This window comes from Volvox carteri (genome assembly GCF_000143455.1).
Source record: "Volvox carteri f. nagariensis unplaced genomic scaffold VOLCAscaffold_7, whole genome shotgun sequence".
NCBI classification, from domain to species: Eukaryota; Viridiplantae; Chlorophyta; class Chlorophyceae; order Chlamydomonadales; family Volvocaceae; genus Volvox; species Volvox carteri.
In genome coordinates, this window is record NW_003307550.1 from 1,810,976 (window position 1) to 1,829,153 (window position 18,178).

At 53.0% G+C, this 18,178-nt stretch overlaps 2 protein-coding genes across 2 annotated transcripts; one reads left to right on the forward strand and one right to left on the reverse strand.

Annotated features, from left to right (window-relative positions):
* Positions 1-9,988: 9,988 nt before the first annotated feature.
* VOLCADRAFT_79817 (uncharacterized protein) lies at positions 9,989-13,752 on the forward strand (the record flags this gene model as incomplete). Its single annotated transcript, XM_002947628.1, has 6 exons — positions 9,989-10,213; positions 10,525-10,711; positions 10,878-11,006; positions 11,819-11,941; positions 12,467-12,631; positions 13,546-13,752. Exons 1-6 carry the CDS (start codon positions 10,041-10,043, stop codon positions 13,750-13,752), a joined length of 984 nt encoding a protein of 327 aa, XP_002947674.1. The 5' UTR covers positions 9,989-10,040.
* A 2,101-nt stretch (positions 13,753-15,853) lies between these two features.
* VOLCADRAFT_103581 (uncharacterized protein) lies at positions 15,854-18,145 on the reverse strand. Its single transcript, XM_002947754.1, has 6 exons — positions 17,892-18,145; positions 17,597-17,769; positions 17,346-17,448; positions 16,941-17,002; positions 16,595-16,767; positions 15,854-16,214 (listed from the first exon to the last, which is right to left on the reverse strand). Exons 1-6 carry the CDS (start codon positions 17,953-17,955, stop codon positions 16,115-16,117), a joined length of 675 nt encoding a protein of 224 aa, XP_002947800.1. The 5' UTR covers positions 17,956-18,145; the 3' UTR covers positions 15,854-16,114.
* Between the last annotated feature and the right edge of the window lie 33 nt (positions 18,146-18,178).

Here is an 18,178-nt window from a genome sequence, read left to right on the forward strand (position 1 = left end):
CGACGTAGATACCACCTCCTGACACCGCCGTACCGGAAAGCACTTTTCCGGTACGGGCAGAGCCAGCAGCATTCCAGGTTCAGAATTGAACCCAAAGGCAGAAATCACCATTCTGAGAGTTGAACGTCGCCATCCATGATTTAGACATACCATTCCATGGCCTGTGCATGCGCGTCCGTGTCCTTCACTACGTTGCCATCACGTCCACCAACGCACACTTGACATCCGTCCTGTCCAGAGCCGTCGTCGCGAGCTTCGACAACATGAATGTAAGCAACATTCGGAACATCCGTCCTGTTTGCATGGGATTGTCGTCCTCCCGCCGGCGGAAAAGCCACTCAACGTATTGCTTAAGAATTCCTTCCCAAGCCTATAACACAAACATAATAACATTGTCCTAGCATTCCATAGCCCTACTTGACTTGCCTACAAGTCCACAGCAACGAGTTGCCCCGGTCGGACCCTCCAAGTCTAGCCCAGTAGCTTACTGTGGGCTGACGTTAGTGAACATGGAATGCAAGCTGTGTGTGTGCTCATCCCCTTTGAAAAAGGTTCCACTACGACTTGACACACAGACTCCCTCCTGCAACAAATGCCCATTTTCCGTACGAGCGTGACGAGCAACATAAGAGATCCAGAACCGACCACACCGGCAGAATTCATCGTTCAGTTCCTTAAACCTTCATTTACGGTTTCCCTACAAACAGCTCCATGCCTTGGATATGCGTCTGTTTTCTTCCTTACGAACATCACATTTTACGTTCGTCAGGGCCAGAGTCTTTGTAGCAATCTTTCATATTCAGCACGTAATGAACCCGTCATGGACACCAGCTGCATTAGCCTGGCTTGTCGTCCTTGCGACAGCCTGGGCAAATGGCCCAACGCGATTTAAGTATGCTGCTGCTTGCGGCCAAGAAACAAGCATTCCAAAACTGTCATATCATCCCCTGGTTTCGTTGTATTTGGTTTGCATACAAGTCGACGCGGATACTACCTGCTGTGACCGCCGTATCAGAAGACACTTTTCCTGTACGGGCGGAACCAACAACAGCGAAGTTCAAAAAACCCGACCAGTAGCTAAAATTCAACATTCATAGAGTTAAACGTCCCCGTCTGTGACTTGTACATAACAATCCAAGCATCTCCTAAGCGTCTTTCTCCCCCTTCGTAAGGCCATCGCGTCCACCAACGCACGTCTTACATCCGCCCAGTACAGTGCCGTTGAAGCTGTGACGAGTAATATGAACGCTTAAGTAATTCATGAACATCCGCTGCGTTTGCCTAGCATTGTCGTAAAGGAGGTCGCGTCGGCATCAGGCCATCAACGTTGCGCCCAGGACAACACTTGCTGCAGCCAAGAAACAGAAAGTGTATATGTATTCGTTCATCCCCTTGGTCTTAGGGTTGCCCCTAAGACGACGTAGATACCACCTCCTGGCACCGCCGTACCGGAAAGCACTTTTCCGGTACGGGCAGAGCCAGCAGCATTCCAGGTTCAGAATTGAACCCAAAGGCAGAAATCACCATTCTGAGAGTTGAACGTCGCCATCCATGATTTAGACATACCATTCCATGGCCTGTGCATGCGCGTCCGTGTCCTTCACTACGTTGCTGCTTGCGGCCAAGAAACAAGTGATGCAAAACGTTGCCTCTTGTCCATCCGTCCGGTCCACACACGTAAGAGCAATTTTCCATAACACGGATGTAAGCACCGTTCGGGATGTCCGTCGTGTTTGCCTCAGGAAGTCGTCCTCCCGGCGGCGGATCGGGCCCTAAGCACCGGCCGGTACCTGCTGGTACCAGCTCCTGGAGCCGCTTAATCGATGCTGATCGTGATGTGTAATTGGTCCAGCATAAAGCACATTCTTCATCATCCGGAAGGGATCCCTTAGCCGTAGTACATGTAAAGGATGCGCAGGACAAGCAGTGTAAGAGGTACTCTGAAAAGAACGCAAAAAAGACTGTTCCGTGCAAATAGCTAACAAGCTGTACCTTAGCGGAATGCAGGGCGCTTCTAACATACATGCCACCCTTTGGAAGTCATGTTGTAGGCTTGTCCTGTTTGGTTTATGTTGGCATTGCATTAAGAAGTTCAACGTGATACCTGCAGGTTAACAATTTACTGATAATTACTTATTCGGCGGCGTGCGCATATCATTCCCTTACTTCGCCGGCAGGTCCATGGAAAGTCCCCGAAAAGATTACATAACGTTGCAAAACTCCTTTCAGTGCTTTCGGAAAAGAGGTCCTAGATCTTGAGACCCTGGTAAGCCAGAAATCGCTGACGGCTAGCGCTGTAAGCGTACCTTTTCCATCTTCTGTATTTTCAAAGCATACACACGCGCGATACTTAAGAATACGAAAATTTTAAACAGTTTAACAGTTCATGTGGAAGCGTTTGCAGTGCAACTGGCGCGAACAGGACACCAGAGGTCACAGGAATTACAGCTCTTATGACTACTAGCAGTATGTGTGCGTGGTTGTTACAGCAGTAGATCTTAGGGACGAGGGGTACCTGACGGCAATGCATGGGCTCCATCGATGCATGTGCCTCGGCATGAAGGGTGAATACAATACGTTTCATATGCACAGACCTCATAGTTTGCAGCATTTTAAGGGAGGTCAAATGTGTTTCGCACGCAGCAGCTAGTGCAGCTTTGGCCCGAACACTGTATATACGAGCGGCCTACATAAAGGTATACCTTTATACAACGATTATAGGCTCTCACAGCTTTTCTTGCGTACACATGATAACCTATAGCCTACAGGCCTATAGACCATGCTGTATACAACAGATCGCCTATAGGTGTGTTGTATACGATCATATACGCGAAATCACCTATACTCCACATATTCCGCGGTCCTACCTATTAGGCGATGGCCCGGCCTATAGGTGACTTCCAATTTTAGAGACGTCCCTGCCCTTTGCCGGAGGCTCTGTCAAGAGCTTCGTAGCACCCGTTCGGTGCTAGGACAGACTTCCAGAAAAATTGACAGTTCTCTTTACTTGGGTACGCGGTCTGCCTGATCTGGGTCAGGATAGTTGGAAATGGAGCAGTCTAGGCGAAGTCGTTGGGGATTGCCCTCCGCTATCGATATGACCAATGGAACTGTCCCGCCGCCGCCTATTGCCCTGAATAACAGTAACCAATTGATAAATATGGATAATCCCTCATCCGATGTTCCGATTCCTGCAGTGGAACACATCGCGGGTCGCGCCACCGGGACGACCGCCGGTGATGGAAGGAACAACGTCGCTACTGAGCGCGACTTGCCCGCTGGGGCTAGTGATGAGGTGATCAGAATTAATATTCCGGTACCTAGGCTCAGTATTCCTGCAGATATTAAGCTTAGTGAATTATCGCGGGAAGTTGCGCCACGAGTCCGCGCCTTCGTCCGCGATGTCCGGAAGTATTTTGATTTCGTGCGGGGCGGAAATCATGACAGTATCCGTTGCTTATTTTTAGCTAACGCTCTTGAAGGCGCCGCGAAAACCTGGCATGATGACTGGACTAACGCGTGGTTGCAATATACTTCAGAGCAACTTTTGGAGGCGCTATTAATTTGTTTTGCCCCGCAGATTCAAACGCGCGAACTAGAAGCGCTAGAAAAGCTTGCTGCTGAGCAGCATCAGATGCGGGCAAACAAAACGGTAGCCGCGTACCATAGTCGTTTCGAGGCCCTTATAGCACCAATTCCTGACTTAAGGGAGGTTGATCGGATTTTCTGGTTTATCCGCGGCCTTTCCGCTGAGTTTTCAGGAGAATGTGCGACCGACTGTGACGGTAAATCGTTTCAGGAATATGCAAAACTTGTGCAGCACACGCTTGGTGTTGAGGCCCGTCAACTTGCTAAACTTCGTTCCCAAGCCCAAACCCGCGTGCTTCTGCGTGCTTCCACCGCTGTGCAGGATCCCGCCCCATTGGCATACTCCAGGCCGGTTCCGGCCCGGTTCCGACCTAACGGGTCCAGTTAACGAGATGGGTAACCGTCCCCAGTAATCGGTAACCGATGTCGGTAACCTGGCATGAGCAAAAATGCATTTCTGATTGCAACCAGTTTCTTTGTGACAATGCCCATTGTCACAAGGTTCATGCCCACGTGTCACACCCCGACAAGCTTGAGGAGGTTAAGACAATGTGAATGCCGGGTGACAGGGGTGACAGTCTTGTGCAGGCACATTTGGAGACTAGTTTACACTGAGATTGGGGTGATGTTGGATTAGAATACTTGCAGTTCATGAAATTGAGGAAATGTGTTGCATAGGCATATCCAAACGTTTCAGAGGGACGTTGTTTCGCCCGTAACAAACTTGTTACGGGCGAAACAAACTGGATTTCCACAGTCCCACCACTCAAAGAGCTCCCCACACCATCGCAAAGTCCCTTTTTTATTACAGACACATGTAACGAGTTGTCATAGCTTGAGATTGTCGATATATGACTGCTGGATTGTGACCAGGCCATCTCCTTCAAGGAGATGTAAGCAAGACATGTAAGTTACATGTCTTGCTGCACCAGCATGAGCAGTGATCCCTTCTGTTCAAAATTTTCAGGCAACATCGCAATGAGGCAAAACATTGTGCCGAATCTGCCGTACAAAGAGTGTTCAAAGCTTCACGCTACTAACGGACGAATACAGAAGCATTCATTTACCTCACAGGCCTCACGGGGTCGCAATCTCGGAATTTGACCCCATCAATTCCCAAGGAATTCCGGGCCAAATCCCATTGGGATTTGAGGATTTGACCCCCAAAACAATAAGCAATATTATATTGTTTATTGACCATTATAAAAATGGTCATACAAAGAATTCCTCGGGCTTGGCATTTGAGGATTTGAACCCCCCAAGACAATTATCGATGGCAGACAGCGATGGCAGACAGCGGCGACGGACAACCCAGAGCTGCGAGTTTACTTTTCAGCTTGGACGCCAAGGGGCCTCCAGCCCAGGGAACGAGCCGATACGGAAACCTGCGGAAACGGAAACCTGCGGAAATAGGTTTCGTCACGCTTTCCGCAGCGAAGCCCAGATTGGCGGAAGTGTAGAAAGAGAATCCGCATTTCCGCGTTTGCTGTACGGCGGAAAGCCAAAAACAGATTTCAGGCATGCGTTTGCCATTTAAAGACTGCGTTTTACACTATGGAGTTATTAGATTAAGTCAAATGTCAGCAACCACTGGCCCCGACCTGGGGGCTGCCAAAGTCATAGAGATTGACTGTGTTTCTGCTCAGAAGAAGGGTGGAAGGCCCGTTGACGACGTTTGGAAACATTTTGATAGAGGTCCTTACTTCCACAGTCAGAACAACATTCTTACCTTGTCCGGCCCACGCACATCCACGGCACCAACGTATGCTCCAACATATGCCTTAACAGAGGAGATAATGAAAGATCGTCGAGCTGTTTGACAAACAGCTGTTCACGGATGAACGGCCCTATTTGCCTACAAAACCATGCTAACAGATTTCCAGAATACATCATCAACAAGCAAATCGCCTCCTGCTAGCAAAAGGTAAATAGGGCCAGTCATTCGTGAGCAGTCCTTTGTAATTTGCGCTAAACAAAGTGTTCGCTTTCCAAAGCAGAGTTTCCAAAGCAGAGCAGGACACTGTGAACAAGGCCAGAACGTTTGTGTGTATACTGCGGTCCCTACTGGCGGTGAAATCACATGCTGGCCGGGAAGACGGCCGGGCACATCATGCCGTACCGCATCCCGAAGCCAGTATGCACAATCCTGAGAAAATTTCCAGTTTTCATTGTTTCGTTGTGGCGCAACTCCACGCAACTCTGCGCATGGGACAAAATGTCGTAGTACATAGGAGCAAATCTTGCGCAGTTGTCCAAGTCGACTCAAAGCATTCCAATCGGAACGCCTGGCTTATCATAAGCTTATCGGGCTGTTTGTCATTGCGCTTTGGCGTATCAAACGTGAAATATTGGTGCCCGACTGTGCAGCTGACCACCTATGCTGGGGGTGAACCATTGGTGCACGCGGTCCTTCTTCATCATCCCGCGTTCCAAACCATGGACATTTTGACAGAACACCCTTGTTTGTTCTGCCATACTAACCACAGCATAAACATCTGTGCTGCGAGTTCTCCCTCGGCCGAGATCCGCTTCAAAGAGCGTTTGTCGCTTCAGTCTGCTTCGGAATTTGACGCTAGGGGAAAAAAGCCATAGAGCAAGAGAAAAATACCTCGCGGAAATACAAAATAACCCTGGTCATTCCCCTGATTACGCCTAAAGAGAAAGCCGATATTGCAGCACCTGTGTAAACGTAAGGAGTAGGTTTGTAGCTGGCAAGGGATGGGGATGGGACCCTGGCTGACAGCTTTCGGTTGTGAACACAGCTGCAGGATGGGGATGGCCCTGGTCGAAGGGTTGGGAAAGGGACCCTGGCTGGCAGGATGAGGATTGGGGGGACACAGCTGCAGGATGGGATTGGAAACCCTGGCCGAAGGGATTGGGGATGGGACCCTGGCTGGCAGGATGGGAAACCTGTCTCGAGGGATGGGATTAGCACTGGCCCTTAAGATGGGGGATGGGAGTCGGTCACCCCAGCCAGGATGGGAGGATGGTTGACCACTACCAACCCCCAGGATTGGGGGATTAGACCCTTTCTGCAACCCTCTGGTGCAGCCACCAGCCCGTCGTCGACCTTCATCGATGATAATGTCTTCCCGAGTTGTTTCCAAGGAAGTCTGTTTCTTGGCCGCTAGCTTCATCAGACATCCACAAGTCAAGTCTGGCGGAGGGAAGTTACGGATCGATGGTTACTTGGAATTGCTGAATCCATGCCTATCTTCCAGCCAAGCCGGTCAAGCCTAGCTGAGAAGTGCGCTTTCCATAGCGGCCGTAATTGCTTGAAACCTTCGGTACAGGAAGGCGTCAGAAAACAACCGTGATAACTTGTACGGCTTAGCATCGCAATGGCGATGGGTTGCACCACTCTCAAAGTGCATAGGTACGTTAGGTAAACATAGTCATCCTTAATATGTGCATGGACACATTAGTAAACGTATGATAACCTGCTTGCCATTTGCGTAAGTGACGCTCTCTACCTACAGATTGCACACGGATAGCAAAGTGTTTTCCAACTAGGTTGCAGCTGGCCTAAATCAAAGGAAAAAGATCGAGTTTCTTGGCCAAGTATTATTAAAGGCTCTCTTTGAGTTCTGCATCTTGAATACAACTCCAACATTGAAAGCATGAATCCGCAAGGTTTTCTCCCCACAAAACCGCTTCCTGTATTTGTTGTGAATTTGGGACAAGGAGTTGCCGACTTCGTCCGGTTCACGACAGGTATGCTTACGAGCTCATTAGCAATCGTTGCGCAAGCTCTGTTCAGGCACATCCACGCCTGTTTATTGAACTTTATATAGTCTGCCGGGACATAGGTTTTTATCTAACAACGCAGTGGTGCCAACTGGCGGTGCCAATATTATGGCGGGACTGCACTGATTCCCAAGGACCATCCCTTTCTCCCCGCCATCCGTACCTCAGGAATGGACATACCGTACCAGGAGGGGCTCATGCTCATTGTCAGTACCATAGTCATGGCGGTGTCAATAGTGTTGTGGATTATCATCGATATGGGAAACCGGGCCGACAAGAACGGTTAGTACCCGGCTTTGATGGACGGATGTCTTACCTACGCTCGCATGCTAGTGCTGTCAGTACTTGCCCCCATGCACATATTGCCGACACACATGACTTCACAACTTCCTTGGCCAACTCATGGCCACAGCGCCACAACCATGCCGTACTTCATTTGGCAACCGGCGACCCACATCTTAACCCTGTGACTGGCAATCGGGGATTGCACATTTGGTAACCGGCGCCAGTGCACCTGTTCGATCCTTTCTGGTTGTTCTCTTTGACATAAACACGTTTGTCCCCTGCCTTCGCCGAGGGGCATAGGATTCTGAATCCCCTGACGCCACTCTTGTTGCTTCCCTTGCAGCACACCTGGCTGTACTTGAAGCGCGCTCAATTACGGCAGCGAATCGGCCAAATCACCAGAGGCGCTCCATGGATACCCATGAACTCGCGAGAATTGGGTTATCTTCAAACTCTGCGCATGGCAGCGAATCAGGAGACCCCCCAGGCACGAGCAGCAGCGGTGGCGATTACGCTGAAAAACTGCACAGACGTGATGCACCAGGTTCGCATGGCCTGTTGAGGAAGAAGATGGCGTGAATGGAAGACGTGCTTATCCATGTCGACTGAGTCCCTTGTGTTGCTAGGTGATGGCCACTCACCATGGTGAGGCGGTGGTGAGATTTTCTTGGTGTCTGTTGCGGTGGGCGGCCATATGTGTGCGTAATATCCAAGCTGCGGGGCATTTTAATTTTATCCTGCAAAGCGCCAACGGCTTGTGTTGGAAGGGAACATGGCTATAACGTCAAAACGGGGTGTCGGTGCTCTGTGATCCACGTTGGGGCTGTACGACACTTGCACGGGAACGCAATATTCTAGAGAACGAGAACAGGTTGACGTGAACTCACCTTGATGACGCGACCGTTGAGAACTGTTTGCCAATTTTTTTATACAATTTGGTGGCATGGACTCTGCAACGGCCTTTTTGGTGATGGTTGGTTGGGATTAACGTAGGCGCTTTTGGGGAGCGGATGTGTGAGGAGTTGTGAGGCATGGCCCATTATGAGTCCTTGGACTCCGCAAGCGACATGGGTGCAGGGCAATGCCTTGACTTACATTGTACACTTCACTTTGTGGACCCCTATATGCGCAGTGGAGGAGCATACCTTGTAGAGCACAAGGGGGCTGCACCGATGCCACGGGTTGCAAATTACCATGGCCGGTTACAACACGGGCTGCTACATGATGTAACCATACGTCCATACCATCTCGCTACACTACATGCAGCGCACAAGACGTCTTTGGCTTTGCGGGTTCAGTTGATGTCCAAGGGAAATGCCTTATCAGGTTCGCTATTAGAGTAAAGCAGCTGTCGCCGCTTCGCTGCCAGACTCTGAGCGTTGGCCTAGCGGTTGGGTGGGGTGCCAGGCTGTGCGGGTCGGTGCTTTGCGAACAGCCGAGAGCGACTTGGTGCGGCTCTGCCCCTCACAGCACACAGTTGGTATCACAGTTGGTACTTATTGTGGTGCGATCCGTCATGGACAAGCACCATGGGGGGACGCCCCATGGCTAGCGGACCAAAGAAGGTTAGCGGCACCGGTGGACGTTGGCGAACATGCGACACTGAAGTCCAATGGATATTTCTGCTGGGCGGCCAAACCACCTGACCAACCACCCAAGCCCTCAATAACCTTCGTGGACACTTCAGCAGCACGCTCTGTAGAGGCAACCCGCCCTGCATGCTATTCGACGTGTAAACTGACGAGAGGTGGCTGAGTCCCAAAGAACCAAAAAGGTCCCAAACCAGCGCTCCCCGCCAGACCCCACGGACCCTGTTACATGGGACTACAAAGGAAGCCTAACAGCGCACGAATAGCCGCTTGGAGGTTCGTGAAGGGAAGCTGCAAGACCTGGGCCTCCTCAGGGCGAATCACTTTGGCATTTCACTTGGGAGACGTTTACTGACGCTACGTTTACTGTCACTACCTGACTCCTCCACCGACATATGGGCGATGCAGTCCTCCTGTATTACTACATGGAAACCCATGATGCAGCTATGAACTGGCATAAGCTCCTGCTGATTGCTGTTAAGAAATGGTAAGGCTTCATTCAGGATTGGGCGCAAGGCTGCCCGAAGGCTGCCTCAGGCTGCCTCAGGCTGCCTCAGGCTGCCTCAGGCTGCCCCAATCCTTGAATGGCCCTGATCACGCCAGGCTGCTTTGAGCGGGAGTCTTGGGCATTTGATCTGTGTAATATTTACTGTGCTTCGTCATGCGAGCCATATGCCATGATGCAAAACCACCAAAACAGTGTCTGAGTACTGCATGCTATGCATATTTGTAAGCATTCGGAAACCCTCGTCAAACAGCATTACCTCTATCTGTTCTAGGTAATCTTGTTATGACGTTACAATAATCAACGTGTAGGTTCAATGCGTAGGAATGAACGTGCCGACGCCAGCGCCTCACCAACAGACTACCGGGCAACAACCTTCACGAGCATGGGATGCCTTTTCCGCCCCAAGGTTCCAGACTATTAAATTCTTGGGCAGAGGTGGTCAGGGCTTCGTGCAGCTGGCGTATGACAACTTACATAAGCAAAGCGTAGCTATCAAGTGAGTCTGCTTTGCATGTCAACCACATCTATCTTTGAAAGATGTATTTTTTATGACTTTGCACCACGAATTCAGTTTAGAGATGCTTTTCCGTGGGGCATCAATGCCCTGACTCATTGGGGCTTCGAAATAACTGAGGTTGTGCGTCTTGGGGTAAAGTGGCATTTACCTCCAAGAGTGCTTCTAAGGCTACAGCCTTTACCCGAGCGTAGCGCACCACGTGGCACACGCGAATTTTACGGTGGGCAGTGCGCGTCGCCTGTTGCTGTTGCCGCTTCTCTTTTCCCCCCATTCGCCCCCGGGTTACTCAGATATATTGACCGGGGATGGAGTCGGGGGTTCTACAAGTATGTTCTGCGCGAAACCTTAAACCACCAGCAGCTGTCTTTGTGCAAGCATCCTCACATCGTGGAGTTCCACGAGGTCTTCTTAACGCCGTCGTACTTGGCGGTTGTGATGGAGTACGTCAACGGAACGAATTTGCAGCACTACCTTGAGGTATGTACGCTCAATTAAGAAACCAACACGACGCTGCTGCCGCTGCTGCTACTTCTGCTGCAGCCCTCGTGGTGATGGGGAAGCGGCGGGCTTCCGCCAGTCGATGCTCTTGCAGACGTGAGGCGGTGGGGCGTGACTCCCGCTCGGCTTCCCATCTCCCCCGCAGGCGGCTGGGGGCAAGCTGCCCGAAGACGTGGCGCGGTTTATCTTCCAGCAGCTTGTGATTGCCGTCGACTTTTGCCACAAGAAAGGAAAAGTCAATCGGGACATCAAGCTGGCGAACATCTTACTGCAGGTCAGCGGCGGCAGTTGGAATGTGCGCAGGTCCCGCTGCAAGCAGCAGGTGGTACCAGGCAAATGAAATCTCTGTCGGCACAGGAACGAAGGTAGAGCCGCACAGGGGTATAGCGGCACCCTTAGTGCGCAAAAGGAGAGGTCACAGCGCAGAGCTCCAGTGGCTGGCAGGAGCTTTGAATCAGTCATAGCAAATGAATTCTCCGGCTTTCGCAGCTCTATATGCACTCCTTATCAGCTTATGCATGGAACGCTGCCCAAGGGCGCTACCTGTCCCTGTCCCTACCAAGAAGCCGCCACCGAAAGCTCAGCTCCAGTATCCACAGCGTCTCACCCGACTGGGGCTGCTTGGCTGTGCTCATGTGGCCGAGGTCGTTATCCAAAGCCCATCATCATCAGCAGCAGCAGCAGCAGCAGCAGCAGCAGCATTATCGTCATCATCGCCATCACCATCTTCATCATCGTCGTCGTCGTTGTCGCGGTTTTTCCCAACCCGGCCGGACCTGGTCCGCATCGGCAACGGCAACGGCAACAGCATACACACATACACACATACAAAAATATACATTTACTCCGCTCCCCGTGGACCTGACTTGGGACATATACACACATCTTCCCTGTGTGTGTGTTTGGGTGTGTGTGTGTGTTTGGGTGTGTTTGAGCTCCTCGCGCCAATACTTCCTCTCCGGCAATGCCGACACCACCGCCGCTGCCTTCTGCACTAAGTCCCAATGATGAACCTCTTCTTCACCGAACCCAACCCTCACTTTATTTCGTTTCCTCGTCCTCCTCCTCGTCCTCTCCAACCACAAGGAGGGGCACCTGCCGCTGGTGAAGCTGTGCGACTTCGGCTTCTCCAAGGACAAGTTCGATGACTCGGAGCCGCAGACCCAGATTGGCACGGCCTTGTTCACCGCCCCGGAGATCTTCACCAACGTGCCCGGCCAGGCGAGAACGGCAGAACGCAGTGGCGATGTGTAGTGCGTACCTGCGTGGGTCTGCCAACAGCGACTGCTTTTGGGCATACGTCGACACGGAGGCTTGAACGCATCGCACGTGTGTGTGTGTGGGCTGTGGGCGTTTCGCGATTTTGGACCATTCAAGGCCTTGCGGCCGCCTCGCCCTCCGCCGCCCGCCCGCGGATTTCCCAGTGATGTGAAGCGAACCAAGGACCCCTCCTCCTGGCGGAGTGGGGCGACCCCGCGTACCACCTCACGGACCTGCCCGGCATATTTCCCTGCAGGGTTGGATTTAGAGTTCCTAGGTTTGCTCGGGGTTGAGTGCGTGTGTGGTGTGGTGTGGTATGGTGTAGTGAGGTGTCAGAGATGCGAAGTGGAGAAGGGATGGGGCCCTACCCGGGGCTTGGTTTTCATTTGTTTGGAACGGCGGACTACTTTTGTCTGTTTATGGTGCGAGCTGCTCGTTGAGGATGTGTTGCTCCGTTCCGTTCCCGTACGCAAGCAGGTATATGACGCCGAGGCAGCCGACGTGTGGTCGTGCGGCGTGGTCCTGTTCGTCATGCTGTTTGGATGCCACCCCTTTCTGTCTATGGAGGACACGCAACAACGCAAACATGCACAAGTGAGTGGCCGTGTGTGCAGCGACTGGGGGTTGGTGCCGACGGTGGTGGTGCCGACGGTTGTGGTGCCGACGGTGGTGGTGCCGACGGTTGTGGTGCTGGCGGTGGTGGTGCCGACGGTTGTGGTGCTGGCGGCGGTGGTGCCGGCGACAGCTGTTGGCTTGGGCCCTGGTAGGGCTTATTGGCAGGGACATGTCACTGGCGATGACGTTGCTCCAGGGGGGAGTTGTTCCGGAGGGAACCGCCACGGAGTGAGGCCGCCGTCGAGTGCTTTGGAAAGGACAAGCCGTGCAGCTGTACTCACATCAAGACCTTCGGTATTGCGACCTATCGCATCCTGTCGTTACCCTAAGAGCCGCTCGGTTTATTCCAGAATCGGCCGGTTCCGTTCCTTTTTCATCATCATGGGCAATCTTTTCATCTTTTTGCATTTTTTCATGACCCGTGTGCTCAGGTCATGAAGCTCATAGAGAACGCCGTGCGCGGAAACGTCCAGGTGGGCCCGGGGGGGCGAAGCAGGAGGTTGGCGGGCGGTGGCGTGAGCACATAACGGCCCCCGGTGGCAGAAAGGTGGATGGTGAGGAGGAGGGGCAGCACAGAGGTCATCGCCTGTGTGCGGCGGGGTTGATAAGATGAAAGCGGTTTACACCCTTCTCCGCAAGCTTACGGGTTGCGGTGAGCGCCTCTTATTGAGGTTACCAGCGCTACCAGTGCGGTGGATAGTAATACGCTTCTTTTGCGTTGTTGTGTTGGGGCTGGAGGGGGGGGTCCCGTAAAGGCAGCAGCTTCACTCGTTCGTGGTTCGTCTTTCCCCAAGGTTGTCGCGTAACAGATATCCGTGATGTCCTGTGGTCCACAAGAAGATACTTCTTGTGGACCGCCCTGGTGGCCTTGGGACCGCCTGTGACTGGTAACTGCTGCTGTGTGGCCGCCGCGGGCGCAGGTTCCCCTCGGTGCCGAGGAGCTGTACCCCCAGGCTATGGATCTGGTGCACCACATACTGGTGTCTGCTCCCAGTCAGCGGTGCAAGCTGCCTGCCATCATGGCGCACCCCTGGTTCCAGGATAAGCTGCCGCCGGGCGCACTGCTGCTGAACGCGGCGTACCTGTCCATGGAGCACCCCGTAGGCGAGTATGTGCGGGGGAGGGGGGAGATTGATTTCGGTTAGTGTTGGGGGGTTGCATGATGGCAGTCGTTGTCCGGCGGCCGTTGGTGGTGATGGTGATGGTGGTAGTGTTGGTGGCGATTGTGGGGTAATCTTGGTGAGGGGTGCTGCGTTTGGGGGGCCCACGGTAGGTGGGCTGTGAAGAGCACCCTCTGGCAGCGAATGCCCGTTCAGTACAGTGTCGCCCTTCTCAGGCACCGCACACAGCCAGACAGGCAGGAAAGGTCGGGTGCTTCGGGGATACGCTTGGCACCAGCTACCGGTCAGGAGTAATGTTGCCCCAGACACAAGTCCCTAACCGCGCCCATGGCCATTCCCCCTCCCAACAGGTGAGCTCCGACAGACACCCGAGGAGGTCCATGCCATCATCACCGCTGCGCTATCCGTAAGCGGGCAGGAGGAAAGCTCGGACTGCCAGTCCCCTGCGCCTGTAGGAACGGATGTGGGAGCTGTGTCGGGTCCACCGCCGCCACCGCACCCCGTCGTAGCGCAGCACTTGGCGGGGCCCATGGCCAGTGCCAACGGGAGCAGCCCACTGGGGTCCCAGCAGGGCAGGGCACATCCGCAACTGCAGGGGGCCCCGATGGTGATGATGCAGACGCCACCAGGGCAACTGCAAGCCTCGCCAGCAGCTGTTCAGATGCTGGGGCAAGTGCCGGCGAATGGAGGGGCCTCCTGTCATCCGCAGCTGTCGCAGCACCAGCAGAACGTACCGTTGCGCGGGAGGCCAGGGCAACAACACAGCGCGCTGCATTTAATGGTCGTGGACGGGGTCAGCCAGCAGCAGCACCAGCAGCACCAACAGCAGCAGCACTCTGATAGTCGTCCTACGTCCAGCAATTCTCACAACGCCGTGGTAGCGGCTGGTGTGGCGGTGCAGGCGCCCACAGTGGCTGCTGCCCAGCAGCTGGCACGACAGCAATCTGTGTCGTCTGAGCACAACGCGGTGGCGAGGTTCAATTCCCACCCGTCACCGGCAATTTCTAACTTGGCGGGCCAGCAGCCGGAGGCGCCGCCGGGCAGCCCCATGTCAGCCAGCGGAGATGGGTTATTCGGAAAGAGCAGCGGCAGCGTGCCGTCTACCCAGGTAGGCGCGACCGTTGCCGCGGCGCCGCCGACATATGCACCGGGCCCGGGGGCAGGAGGTAACAATGCGGCCGCACCGCGGCGTGGCGGCGTAGCGCGCGCAACTGAGAAGGGCGTGGGCGGCTGCGTATTGTACGACAGCAGCCTGCTGTACAATCTAGACCTTCAGACGGAGGACTGACGAGGAAAAGCGATGGAATTTCTTCTTGTGGTTTGATTTATCGCAACGCAGGCGGGTGATGTTTGAGAGTTTCTATATTGCAGGGTTGGCAGTGTGAGAGGAGGGGCTGCGGAGCCCATTTTGCCGTCGGTGATGGGCGCAGCGCCAGGATGGGTCCTGTAGCCCACGCCTGACGCCGCCGCCTACATAGCAAGCGCGGTCCGCTAGAGACTTGCTGACTATACGATTATTGGATCCCTTCTTGGCTACATCCTTTCCCAACGCCACGTCGCGTCAGACCCCATATGCTAAGTTGTGGGGCTGAATTGTGCAGCGCCTGCTGTGAATATTTTGGGGAAGCTTTGCACGCGATGTCTTGAACGTTCCCGTCGGGGCACCCGCTTGGCTTAAATAACATAAAATGAACAAGAAGTTGGTGCACTGATGGGGGCATGAGCCTGCGAACGCTTGTGGCGGTATGAACCGAGCTACGTAAAATGGTTTTCTACGTTGTCTAAAAGCAATCGATAATAAGGCCTTATCTAGGCAATCTCCGTCGAGGCCTTAAGTATGTCACGAGCATCCTTCTTTGTGAATCTGTCGCGCGGTGGCCTGTCCAAGGGAGGTCTCTCCTGAGCGTAACACAACGTTTCCAAGGGCAGGATACACATATCCGCGCTAGTTTGGTACCCATGAAAGAGATTTCGCGTTATTAATTCAATGAAGTATTAGGCTTTCCATTCCTGCAGAGTTTTGGCATGTTGATGTAATTCTGCCGTTAGCTGTTGCTTGACGTTGCTTAGGGTTTGACGCAGCTGTTGCTTGACATTGCTTACGTTATGGCAACATAAGGAGCGTATTTTGTGCATTTTACACACGGTTACACGCCTCGTCACCAGACCATCATTCATTGAGTCTTGATAACGACGCTAACTGACCGCAATCTTGTGACCCGTTGCAATACGCATCACCCTTGTCGGACACAGCATGGCTGTACGAGACTGTACGGACATGTCAGCAAGGTTTTTATGCTCATACGTTTCTATTGTGGCGGAACGCACAATTCGGGGTACTATTGCACATCCGTGCAATGGTGTGGATGCACACATCGCATCAGAATTACTGCTTTGCGTAAGATATGTTCATCGCGTTTGCCGGCGTAATCTTGAAGCCCTGCAAGCCTTGCATCGCTGTTGTAGACTGCATGTCGTTCTCGAACCTGCATGCAAAATTGGCACACGCGTTTTGAAGTGTCGAAAGGCACACGGGGAGGTGCTGCAGTGTCTAGGTTGGGGACACAAGCGCTACACAACCCTTTGTCCTGACCGTGCAAGGAGGCCGGCATGAATGCGAGCAACTGTACCAGACCGCCACTCTAAGGCGTTTTATAGATTGCGGTGCTAAGAGCCCGGAAACAGCCACAAAAGGAGCAAACCCCAAAAGAAACGGATTTTTGTTCCTCACAACGGTATTTACGATGATCGATGTGGGGCAAGATACACACGCAGAGCTTAGCATTCGCAACTCCTCAACTTGATGGTAATTCCACCCTAGCAAAATCCAGTATCAAACCTCTGTTGCATGCCTTGAGAAACTTACTCGACGAAGGCAATGCCGGGTCGCGCCTCCACCATGCGTACCTCCCGGAAGCCCGGGAACTGCTGGAATAACATACCCAGCATGGCTTCGTTCGAATTCTCTGGCAGGTTCTGGACGAAGAGAATCTTGTTGGGGGCATTCGCCAGGCCGCTGCCTCCGCCAGCGCCCTGTGCCTGTACGTTCCGGGGCCCCAGACACCTCGGCGTCAGCTGGACCCAAAGCACTCAAAGATGGCACTGCGTCACAGCGCGCTTGAAGCCAGTCACCCAGGGGAAAATGCACATCATCAACTGCCCCATGCAGGAACAGCTCGTCCAGGTTAGCTTGCGCGCCCAGCTTTGCTTACCGAGCCGCCCCCGACTGAAGCTCCCGCCGCCTTGCCCCCGGTTGGCCTTTTGAGCATCGCCTCTACATGGCACGAATCGAAGCGACCATTGTTTATAGTGCTGACGACAAATGACGAAGGGAAATTCCGTGTGAAGTAATGTGTTACGAGCATTGTCTAGGATAAATAATGTGACCTCACATGTGCATAATTGTCAGCGGGGGCATAAGGCCCTAAACGAAGTAGGGAATCCCAACCGTGACCGCATCAGTTCCACGTGAAAAATCACTGTTCGATTGGAGTATAGATTGTGGTGCCATCGCATTCGCCGCAGCAATCGTTGGTTGGCGGGTATGGACCGCAGGGAAATGCAGGTATCGATATTGTGCTATGCGGTCGGTCTCCCATCCGGCGAGGCCCCCTTACCTCGTGCTGCCGCGTTCTTTTGCGCCCGCTGCTTCTTGTCTGGCTTATACGTCCCATCCACTTTTGCAACCGCATCGGACTTCCCCTTAGCGTACGTTATCCGCTGCACAATTTGAAGGGGCGGGTTATCTCAGTGCTCGCGATTATGGTGTGTGACCTGCTGTCCAACCTTCAAACCCATATCCTGCTTATCCAAATGGTTAATAGCCTGGCTTGGCTCGAATCACCCTCCCCAAACCCTGCTGACTTACGATAGGCTTGTCAAAGAACGGGAACCCCTGCATTGTTCTCAAGGCGTTCGTTGCTGCTGCCGTGTCCGTGAAGACCACCCATGCTTGCCCACGCAGTCGATAAGTCTTCATAGCCACCACGTCCATGATCCGGCCAAATTGCGAAAACATAGCGTAGAGGCATTTCTTAAGCTCTGCGCATGGGCACCCAGCACCTCCGTTAACTATATTATCCGACGATGCGACATGTAACCGAACTCCAAAGTAAGCGGAGAAACACCAGGCCGCCATTGCCAACTGTTAGGAGAGCACCAACCTTCTTTGCCCAACTTTTCATATAAGTTGTTTATGTAAATCGTTTGATTAGGTGGAATATCCATGGCTAAAGAGCAAAGCACACGTAACGATAGGTAAACTGAAAGAAGGTTCCAGCCTATGAGATATCACAGTGCAATATCAGATGCGCTGACGGACCAAAGGCGTAAGGCAGTGAATAAGGAAAATGGAAAAGCCGAAAGTCGCGTAAGGGCCGCCTCTCTCTTACATCTGCCGATCGAGTCCTGGTACTATGTACACCGTTAAATAAGCTGCAAGTACTCTGGC